Source organism: Camelina sativa, chromosome 19 (genome assembly GCF_030686135.1).
Source record: "Camelina sativa cultivar CO46 ecotype springtype chromosome 19, ASM3068613v1".
Classification (NCBI taxonomy): domain Eukaryota; kingdom Viridiplantae; phylum Streptophyta; class Magnoliopsida; order Brassicales; family Brassicaceae; genus Camelina; species Camelina sativa.
The window spans coordinates 14,618,262-14,629,372 of NC_141898.1; the positions used below are offsets into that span (position 1 = coordinate 14,618,262).

Sequence of the window (11,111 nt, forward strand, 5' to 3'; positions counted from 1 at the left end):
AAGATGAAAGATATATTAAATAGAAAAATCTAAAAATACTACAATAAATTTTAAAATACGGTATTAGAAAAAAAAAGCGCATATATTAATTTTTTTTTTGTCAACATATTAATCTTATGTATTCCAAACTGAAAAAGGAGAAAGTATGGAGAAAAATTTGGTTTAAAAAAATACGAAAATTTACATTCCCATTAAAATAGTTTTACCAATAAAACAAAGTTGAAAGATGTGTTTTTGAATAAATTATTTTGTAAAGTGAAAAATATGAGACGATCGATGTTTATATAGAAGTGAGTATTTACAAAATTTAGAATTAAGAATTAACTGTATATTTTCCTTAATCCTATTTCTATTTTTTTTTAAGATTTAATAACTTAAGTTGAAAAATAAATAAATAATATAATAATTTCGAATTTTATGATCATATATATATATAGTCTCCTTATAATTATTTAAAAATAACTTTTTAAATTTCAAATTTTTTTTATAATTATCTTTTTACAGTATTAATATTGTTTAAAACAAATATTTTGTTATTGGTTGTAATCTCAAATTTCTCCTATTAAATATTAACTTTTACACATGTCAAAATCTCAAATTGATAACTTGACACATGTCAAAATCCTATTAATGACTAACTTTCAAAATCCAACTTTATATAATAAGATTGACGCAACTGTAAAAATTTTCTGTCAAAAATATAAAATAAAGAAAATTTGAATACAATGATGAGAAGTCACTTATATATAAATTTATAAAGATGTGAACATTTGAATAGACACAACTGTTTGTAAGAGACACAACTCTACATTTGACAGACACAATTTTTTAGAGAGATGCAACCGTTAAAATTTTCTGTCAAAAAAAATATAAATATATATATATATATAAATATATATATATATATATATTACGAAAAGGTACGACGAATAACCACAACTGTTGTTGGCATTTTTTCAGATTGTAATTATTATATTTGAATACAATGATGAGAAGTTATTTATATATAGATTTCTACATATGCGAACATTTGAATAGACACAACTGTTTGTAAAAGACACAACTCTATATTCAACAGACGCAACTTAGAGATACGCAACTGTAAAAAATTTCTGTCAAAAATATAAAATAATGAAAATTTGAATACAATGATGAGAAGTTACTTCTATATAAATTTATAAAGATGTGACCATTTGAATATACACAACTGTTTGTAAGAGATACAACTCTACATTTAACAGACGCAGCTTTTTAGAGAGACGCAACCTTTGAAATTTTCTGTCAAAAAATATAAAATAAAGAAATTTTGAATACAATAATGAGAAGTCATTTATATATAAATTTATAAAGATGTGAACATTTAAATAGACACAATTGTTTGTAAGAGACATAACTCTACATTTAACAGAAGCAACTTTTTAAAGAGATGCAACCGTTAAAATTCTGTCAAAAACATATATAAATATATATATATATATATATTTTACGAAAAGGTAAGACGAATAACCACAACTGTTGTTGGCATTTTTTCAAATTGTTATTATTATATAGATTTAAGTTTATTTTGATTTATATCTCATATTAGCAGATATATGTATCGTGTACTCTTATTTTTGAGAATCTAATCTATTTTTTTTCATAACACTTTTTGCATTCAAGAATATAACGGTTAGTAAGTCCAATAGGTTTGTGTAAACAATCTCTTTTCTCATGGTTTACTTTGAAAACCCTCTATATATAAAAAACAAAAAGAAAAGAAAGACACTTTTTTGCATTCCTACTCTTATCAGTTTGTATATAGGGATTTAATATTTGCAAAAAGTGCTGTAAAAACGAGAGAAAAATACCATGCATGTAATGTCGAATTTGAGAGTTGAGTTACAGGATAGAGAAGATTTGGGTCCATGGATTGTATGTTGGCCCAAGTAGGGAGGGAGTGAGAGACTCAAGTAGTTGATTAGAGGAAGATAAGAGAAAGAGAATTACACACTAAAGTAAAGTCTAAAGACTAATGAAAATGTGTTTTGGGCTAAAGCCTAAACTCAATGTACCAAGTTAGTGATTTTTTTTTTTTTTTTTTGTCAAACATTTCATTAAACTAAAACCTCAAAAGAGGATTGTTCATACAGCTTAAGAGCAAAAGAATACATGAAAAGGAAAGATAGAGACTACATGACTCTTCCAACAAGATGCATAACTTTGAGGAGCTTGCAATGGAGGAAAGATCTTTTGATGTCTTGTAGGATTCTAGATTGAAGACAAGCTTCGAGAGATCCCCGACCAACAAGTGGTCACAATTAGCTCGTGCGAATGACGCCAAAGAGCTGTTGATAAGTTGCTCCATGGAGGAGGCTAAGGGTGTAGGCGGGTTCCAAGCACCGGTAAGGTTTGACGGGAATGGTTTCTCCATAAAGGGATAGGTTTGCGGGATTGAACAGGAGCAACCACAAGACCAATTCTCAGGTAGAACATCATTGCCTTTTATTGAAGAGGCTGGATAAATAAGCATTGTGGAGGAGTTCTTACTCGTACTATGCTTCACTACCAAAGCAAGGTCGTGGCCACATTCACACAATCTAAGGGTCGAGTGAGAGACAAATTCAAAAAGCAATCTAGTAGAGTGCACATACCTCATAGCTTTTGATGAAGCTATAACCGGGGATCACATTTGGTGGGTAACAAACCGTAACAGAGCAGGTGGGTCCTCCCTCGCATAAAGCCAGCGACCATGGAGGTTAAGGAGTTCAACACAAAGCTAGTAGCCGGTGCTACACTAGAAAGAATAAGTACATCCGAGCTTACATCCTTTACGCGATTGAGGGACGAGGATAAACATGCCATAAGACTTCAAGCGTTCACGAAACATATACATAAGGGTTTCTAAAACTAGGGATCTCAAGTGTGTAGAGCAAAGCCGAAGCAAAGATGATGAATTACTTCTCAGATGGAGTCTTCGGCCAAAGAGTTTGTAATCTTGATACAACTATCTGCTTAGGCTTGGCAAACAAAGTCTTGGATCAGACCCAGGTGTAATAAGACTTAGGGTTAAAACCAACCTTATGTCGTTCTTCTCCACACTTCATAATTCATAGATACTAACTTTCATATTGCATAAAGAAGCTTGTAAGGTTTTGGGATTTAGAAGACACGGGGCTGAAAGGTTTAAGAGTATACGGTAATCACCGCTCCTTGGAGGCGTGATCATAATGCCGTTCCTCTTCAACATTTTATTGGTGATACGACGAGAAGAGAATTGACGATCTAGTCTAATTCTTGGTTCGGATATCCTCAAATAAGAGTCATGAAAAGGGGATTGAGTTAGAACCTGACATGTGAAGGAGATTGGGTAGTTTCCCTTGACACTTCTAAAGGCGGTAACCGGTGTGTGACATTTGTGCTGTACAATCCAGGAGTAGAGGCTCAGCCACCTTCAAGGTGAGACTGGAATTGCAAGTTTAAGCTCCTTTAGAGAAGAGTTCTCCCTGGTCCAAAGCTGCAGTAAGGTTGTGGACCATTCAAAACGAGAGTGGTTGATTACCAGGTTGTGATTCGCGTAGATGCAGAACAAGCTTAATCCTTTTGCTGAAAACGGGGAGGCACGGCGTTGTCGACCAAACAAAAACGCAATATTGAGCCAAAAGAATTAGTGGGCTTGACATAATAAAGTTAAAGAACCTGGTCCAGTCTGGTAGAAAATATATTAAAGCAATTCTGAATCTGGGCCGAGACTGTGAGCTTAATGGGCCGAGTCCATTTGGGGGAACCACCAGCTGGATTAGGGTAAAACCTTCCGCCGTCATCTTCCTCACCAACAAAGGTGTTGCAGCCATGTGCTTCTGGTGAGGTCGGTGATAGGCGAGGAAATAGGAACGTATAGGCTCCGGAGTTCTAGGTGGTAGATCGGTGTAGGCTTCCGCTTCCGACCTTAAAGGGACTTTGGATACTAGGGATTCATCTTCTACCAGCTTCCCAGACGGCGAGAACAGGGCATAGGATAGATGGTTCACCGTAAACAATCGTCGTTCTCTGTCGCTTCCTGGGTCGGCATGTAGAGGTAGGGCTAAAGACGATTCCATTGCCATAACATGAAAATGGAGATACACGATACTAGGAAGTAAACGAAAAGAGTAATGGATGTTGTAGAAGATTCGAAACGTGGAAGAGAGATCCCGACGTCGGCGAGCTTCAGCTCCACCAGCGTCGGAGAAATTTAAAAAGTTGTGTTTCTCGATAGTCGTGCCTGGGAGGTTTTTTACAATACCGAGTTAGTGATTTGCCATCAATTTTGTTGATCTTTTATTTACGACATCCATTACTGTATGTATATCTATTAATGAAATGGTTTGGTTTTAGTTAACCACACTAGAAAAAAACAAATTTACAAAACTGAAATCACAAGACCATGTCAAAAGTCAAACAGATTTTATATTGCAATTTATACTATTAATTAGGAAGCTAAAAAACCAAATAAGAAAAAAAAAAAAAACAGAACTCCATGTAATGCTCCTTTTATAAAAAAAATTTGGAGAACAAGAAAAAAAAAGCGGAAAGGGTAATTGAGGCTAAAAAAATCAAAAATTTAATTAACCATGAATAATACTATTCGGATCAGGAAATCTTAATAACCCGTTCGGATCGGGAACAACCAATGGACGTGGATCATTTTAGAGGTTTATTCGAATTTTGGTGGCAATTAAAAAAAAATCCTCTAAAATAAGAAATAAACAACCAATAAAATCCTATATACCAAAAATTGTGCAGAAAATTAAAAACTATGTTATTTGCCTATTATAAAATCGTTTAACATTACAACCAATACTATTTTTCTGGAAAATTCATAATAACTGATTAACTGTCATAATAAATAGGCGATTTTTATGATAATTTCTTGTCATGCTCCTAATAAATCGTTTAACAATTACAAACAATACTATTTGTATGGAAAAACAATCTTTCATATTAATTACTATAATAAATAACCAAATTTTATGGTAAGTTTTCATATTAATGCTCCTAATTAATGCTCTTAGTACCGATTTTAATTATCTTTAAAATAAGAGAATAAGAGATTGCTATATAAAATTTACTACAATACAGCAAAAACAATAATAAAATTCGAGTACATTAACTATATTATCGAAATTACAAAATAATGTTTCTTTTATAAAATTTTAAAGAATTCATAATCATTCTAATAACTATTATACAAAATCAATTACAAAGAGTATATTCCATAAGTTAGTTTTAGTAAATTACTTTAAAATCCGAAATTACCTTAAAATATTCTAAATATATTTAGATAATGGTTAGAAAATCACTTAAATTTCTCTAAAACCTAAAAAAAGATTTTTCTAGAAGATTTAAATTTACTAACTCTAAAAATCCACACCCTCTCCTCATTATATAAAGTCATACATTTGTTTAACAACATATCAATTGTTTCATTCCAACTTTTTTTTATGTTTTATGATGTTTTTTAATGATTTTTTGTTGACAATTTTAGTTCATGTTATTTTATCCAATATAATGTATATTAATGTATTTTTTACTGGATCATCAAAAACATTGTGAATCTATCAACTCATAACTATCAAACTCCAATTATTAGTTTAATTAATATTTTTTTATTGTTTTCAGGACATATAAAGCATTGCAAAATTTATCAAGTATTCTTACATGAATCATGAATTAGGTATATACATAATTGGACTAAATATGTTTTACATAACGATTAATATATAAACTATTTAACATTATTTCAGACAAATACAATAAGTTTTGGACAAAAACAGATCACTCATCCAACAAGTCAACAATAATCACCAATTGAAGATGACGATAACATGTCAAAGAACGTTACTTTGATTTAAAAATCAAATAGAGAACTCTAAAGTACGAAATTCTAAATCTTCAAAAATAATGAAAAACTATGCACCAACGTGCTGAGTAGAACTCTAGTATACGTTAAAGGACAACAAAACTGAAAATATTATGAAATATGTTTTCATGTCTAAAGGCTTGTCATTATCTTCACTAACTCCATAAAATATGTTTGAAAGAATATCATTACCTTTACTTTATCATCTATATCATTTTTATTTTATGCCAGAAAATATTTCAAATGAAAAACAAAAAGAAATGTTGAAGATCTTGAAGAAACTGCTAGTAACCTAGTTGTTTGTGACATGTCATTTTCAAATTGGCATCTCATAATCTCATATAGTGAAACATCTCAAAAGTCATTATTATTTTTCATTCTCTTATTTAAAGAATCAGATTCCTTAAATATTTAATCTAAAAAACCCAATATTTTGTTACTTTAATATTAAAAAGTAAGTTATCTCTCTCAATTTATCTTTACCTAATTAGAAATGGTATAACATTTCTACAGTGTCTTTAGAATAAATTATATAGTTAGACAAGAATAAAGTAAGCAAAAAGCTAACAAGCATATGAATTAGAACCATCTGATAAATTAAACTTTAATAATTAAATTTAGGAAAAAAAAAAACAAGATTCTATTTCAATTATATTTCCCAATCCCCACAAATAGGACAAAGCCAAGTCAACACATTAGTAATATAGCTGCCACGTGTCGGTTTAATATAATAGCAGCCTCGTATCCGACAGGAAACATCCGGTAACCGGTCATCTTCTCCACCAACTCTCATCATATATACTCAAAAACCCTCTGATATAATATAAACTATACGCATAAGAAAGCCAAGGGTTTAAGTCTTTCGTGTGTGTTTTAGATTCACTGATAATGAAAAAGGGAGAAGAAGGAGGAGAAGAAAACAAGAATGAGGTCTCTCTTCAGACTCTGAGTAAGAAAATGGATGATTTTGCAAAAGCTAGAGACTGGGAGAAGTATCACAGTCCAAGGAATCTCCTCCTTGCAATGGTATCTCTTCTCTCTTGTACAAATTGAATTGAGTCTTGTTTTCTTAATTTGATTGTGTCTCATGCGATGATTAAACTTAAAAAAAAAAAAATGTTAGCTTTTGTTTCTCTATTACATCTGTTGTTTTGTTTTCCATGAAAGTTTTCATTTTTTTCTTGTAAGTATCATGTGACTTGCTCTGTTTTAGCTTTATAACATTGGAATTGACTGTAACTTGTGAGTGGGGAGACTCATAGATCTGAAGACAAGTGAAGTTTCAAGTGACATTAGACAACGACAAGAACATGTGATTGTTCCTTTTCTTTAGTTAAAGTGTTCAACATTGATTTGTCCCCATATACCTCTCTATACCCTACAATCTAGTTGAATTTATTAAAGGTCGAAACTTTTTTGTACTATAAATGTGTTTCTTGTGTGTTTTGTATGGTTTTGAAATGATTTGATAAGTGAATTGAAAAAAAAAAAGATGAAGAGAGATTATAAGAGTTTTGAAAAAATGTTGTAGGTGGGTGAAGTGGGAGAGCTATCAGAGATATTCCAATGGAAAGGGGAAGTGGCAAGAGGTTGTCCAGATTGGAAAGAGGAAGAGAAAGTTCATCTTGGTGAAGAGTTATCAGATGTGTTGTTGTATTTGGTGAGGCTTTCGGATGCGTGTGGTGTCGATTTAGGCAAAGCTGCTTTGCGCAAGATCGAGCTTAATGCGGTTAAGTATCCAGCACTCAAACAGACTGATGATCATTGTGTTGGTGATGGTGAAGTTTCAAGCAGCAAGACTAAGTTGAATGAAGAACATTAATCTCCCTTGTTTTATAGTGGGTCTTCAAGTGTGTTATGTCAATGAAGTGGGAGCGAGAGGCAAGAACATATAATCTTTGAAAGCCTCTTAACTATATTTCAGATGATTCAAGTTAAGTAGTTCATTGTCAATTGATAACTAGATGATGATCCGTACCAAATGTGAGATTACTTAGGCTCTTGCTTGTACAACTTTTTCATTGGTTTCTTCTGTACTTGCTTTCACTGAATTTTGCGGTTAGAGTTCACAGAGAGGCAACAAAAGATCAACTTTTATACCATCAATTAGCAAACTACATACAAGATGATTGGTCTACACTACCTATACCATCCCCTCTAAACCTTATCTTTACTTCCCAAATGCTGTTTGTACATCAAATCAAAAAGACTGGAAAGCATTTGTCATCAATGTCCCAAGTTGTGGTTCCCTTGCTTTACACAGGTTTGTTGCTGCTGAATACTGCTCATGATTCAGCGGTGTAGCCACTGCTTTGCGGTGTTGATAGCGATAGAATGTCCCTGATTCGAAACCCATTGCCCCAGAAAGAGGCAAGGCATAGACCCATTATGGCCATTACAACCACAGAGCAAGCTGCTGGAACGGCTTGACTGCTACCAAGGAACTGGCTAGCAAGGAGCCCGGCTAATGTGGAGCTCTGCATTCCCGTGCAAAGTGAGATAGTCCGGCTAACTTCTTCCTCTTGCCTAGTTACAAGATCCAACAACAAACCCAATAAATTTTCAAAGTTCTATGGATAAAAGAAAATATTGAAGAGATACAAAAAAAAAAGAACATGGATTAAGGAGTTACCGTAAGCCTGGGATCTTAGAGAACCAATATCCCAATACAAATGCTACTGCATGAAATGTAACAATTGGAATAATCAATCCAAGACCTTCAGCTGATAGAATCTGACTGCGATTTATCGAAAGTGGGCTTCCAATGCACAATGAAGTGCACACCATAGCAACAAACGGCATCACGGGTTGAATAAGAGTGACCACAGGCTTTGCATAAGTATTTAACACAAGGCCAAGAGTGACTGGAACAAGCACCACCTACAAGATAGTAAACCTTTCGTTAGACCTTAAAAGATAACAATGATAGGTTCTTCAAGATCATACTCCTAAAACCTTGTTACCTGTAGTATGGACTTGGACATGGCAACTGCATCAACAGGAACTACCGATCCAATCAGAAGACCACTTAGCAAAGGGGTAAAGAGTACAGATGCAATAGTTGTAGAACTAGTGAGAAGAATGCTCATGGCCACATCTGCTTTGCTCAAAGAACTCGCGTAGCTAGATAACTGAGCCCCTGCCACACAACATGTGAGTACAAAACCAGCATAGAAGGTCCTCGGCATCCCAAAGGCATTAGCAACTAAAACCCCAAGGAGCGGTTTCAGAACGTACTGAGCAACAAACCCAACAGATAGCGGCACAGGTCTGCATAAAAAATAATGTTCTCAAGATCTGCTAAAACTAAAAGTGATCATGAAGCTGGTAAGAGAAATGTCCCCAAGTACCTTTTGAATGCAAGAGCAAAATCATCAATTGAAAGCTGGATTCCAATAGATAACATAATCCCTCCAAGAGCAGGAGCATACATTTCTTTAGATACCCTGAAAACATTTCATCTTATATTCATCTTAAAACCCCATTCAAAACATAGGTTCTCTAAACAACAGAGTAAACTAAGCACAAGACCATATATGACATCTGCATTACTAAAGAAGATCACAAAGACATACAAGAAGCTATGATTCTTCAAGGCTAAGCTACAGAGATAGAGATAGAGAGAGATAGTGTGCAAACCAGGTGAAACTAGGTGGGTAAGAGAGAGCAGCAACGGCGGTGAGAGCAACAACAAAAGGAAGCAAAGCAGACCAAAACTGAGACGAGTCAGCTCTCTCCGTAACATCAGTTCCACCACAAAACGATAACAGAGACATGTTCCCATCTCTCCAATGTGAACCAACTCTACCCATAAACGGAGTCGTTGAACACGCCACCACCGGCACCAATCCGCCGCCCTGTCTCCGCCGTTGTCTAAAATCAAGAAAGTTACTAAGCGATGACGAATGAAGAGAAGACAGAGGTGAACAAGAAGAAGAACGAAATTGACATTTGAAGCGATTAGAATCCGAAAGTGATTGTCTTTGTATAGCTTGTGGTGGTGAGAGAGACAAAGAAGCAATCAAAGTCATTCTCTTTTCTTTTTTTTTGGGTCTGAAGTTTTTTTTTTTATAAAGGTTTGATTTTTACGATGATAGGTGACGGAGAAGGGTGAAAGCACCACCGGGCCACCGTGAAATGGCGCCGTGGACTGCTGGCGTAGTGGGAAAAATTGAAAGGGTGAGGATTGGAGTTGAAGAAGACGAAGGAAGTGATAATATAGAAAAATTGTAAAATGTTTTTAAAAAGGGGAAGAGAGAGACTTGTTAAGGTTTTAAGGCATGATTGACAAGTGCTGCAAGAAATTTGAACGGCTGAGATTGATTGGCGTCATCGTCGATGAGTCTCTTTGAGCATTGTTGGGTTTTGTGTATTAGTATTTTGGATGAAATTTGGGTGAAAGATTGTTGTTTTGTTTGGTGAAAGACTCATAATTTATGTATGCCTTTTAGATAGGATGTTAAATTTTTATTGATTTAAGAAATGTTATTGAGTTTTTGATACATTTTTTTTTTGTTACCGGTGAAATCATAAAAGTTTTACATGCTAAAATGACATAATTAATTATGGTTCTATTTTTGCATTATGTTAAACTGGAATTTTGTAGGTAGGGGTTTAGTTAGCATTAGAAATAGTTCGAACTCAAATAACCAATACTTATAATCTTGTATTTAAGATTTCATGGCCATAGATGTGCAACGTGTTGATATTTTCTCATGAACTATGTCGTCGTTCACAGGTTCAACACCACTAACTTTCTTACGATCATCAGAGACATTAAGCATGATCAGTCTAGCTTAATGCTGAGTGATGACATACATTCGCGTCACAATTCGCTACAAAATAAAAAAAACATGTAAATTTCCACAAACATTTTTCAGACGATTTTTTTTTTTAACCGTTTTACCATTTCTTTATAGAATTGATGATTGGACAATGTAATATGTTAAAACGGATGAAATTTCAAACAAAAAAATTTATACGAAAAACCGTCATAAATTTTGGTGGAATAGTAGATGAAAAATTTTCCCACCGTTTCAACTATTTTATGTCATAGAAAAATGATTTTGATTTCTCATAATCTACTTTTATGTATTTCCACCTCTTAATTTTCTGAAAATATTTTATTACAGATTTTAATTGGAATAATTTATTTAAAATAATTACAATTTTAAAATAATATATTAACATCATTCTTTATTAATTTAATAACAAATAATACAAATATATCAAT

General features: G+C 33.4%; 2 protein-coding genes and 1 long non-coding RNA gene across 5 annotated transcripts; 1 reads left to right on the plus strand and 2 right to left on the minus strand.

Moving 5' to 3' along the window:
• Positions 1-2,093: 2,093 nt before the first annotated feature.
• Positions 2,094-4,380, minus strand: LOC104766449 (uncharacterized). 3 transcript variants are annotated; one of them, XR_015591246.1, is made up of 3 exons: positions 3,676-4,380; positions 3,539-3,582; positions 2,094-2,805 (listed from the first exon to the last, which is right to left on the minus strand). It is a non-coding gene; the product is annotated as an uncharacterized LOC104766449 (long non-coding RNA). The 3 variants fall into 3 exon arrangements; XR_015591245.1 differs by having other exon boundaries at positions 2,094-2,845; XR_015591244.1 differs by having other exon boundaries at positions 2,094-3,582.
• Positions 4,381-6,639: 2,259 nt separating this feature from the next.
• Positions 6,640-7,980, plus strand: LOC104766450 (uncharacterized). The gene is made up of 2 exons (XM_010490338.3): positions 6,640-6,904; positions 7,410-7,980. Exons 1-2 carry the CDS (start codon positions 6,767-6,769, stop codon positions 7,698-7,700), a joined length of 429 nt encoding a protein of 142 aa, XP_010488640.1. The 5' UTR covers positions 6,640-6,766; the 3' UTR covers positions 7,701-7,980.
• LOC104766451 (putative sodium/metabolite cotransporter BASS3, chloroplastic) lies at positions 7,953-10,298 on the minus strand. The gene is made up of 5 exons (XM_010490339.3): positions 9,518-10,298; positions 9,229-9,324; positions 8,842-9,148; positions 8,511-8,758; positions 7,953-8,404 (listed from the first exon to the last, which is right to left on the minus strand). Exons 1-5 carry the CDS (start codon positions 9,907-9,909, stop codon positions 8,164-8,166), a joined length of 1,284 nt encoding a protein of 427 aa, XP_010488641.2. The 5' UTR covers positions 9,910-10,298; the 3' UTR covers positions 7,953-8,163.
• Positions 10,299-11,111: the final 813 nt, after the last annotated feature.

Bases quoted from the DNA above. Each gene is read 5' to 3' on its own strand.
- LOC104766451 (XM_010490339.3), bottom strand. From the start codon at position 9,909: ATGACTTTGATTGCTTCTTTGTCTCTCTCACCACCACAAGCTATACAA. The intron at 9,325-9,517 runs GTTTGCACACTA...AAATGTTTTCAG, and splicing joins TACCCACCTAGTTTCACCTG to GGTATCTAAAGAAATGTATG. The intron at 8,759-8,841 runs GTAACAAGGTTT...ACTATCTTGTAG, and splicing joins TGTCCAAGTCCATACTACAG to GTGGTGCTTGTTCCAGTCAC.
- LOC104766450 (XM_010490338.3), top strand. From the start codon at position 6,767: ATGAAAAAGGGAGAAGAAGGAGGAGAAGAAAACAAGAATGAGGTCTCT. The intron at 6,905-7,409 runs GTATCTCTTCTC...AAAATGTTGTAG, and splicing joins GGAATCTCCTCCTTGCAATG to GTGGGTGAAGTGGGAGAGCT.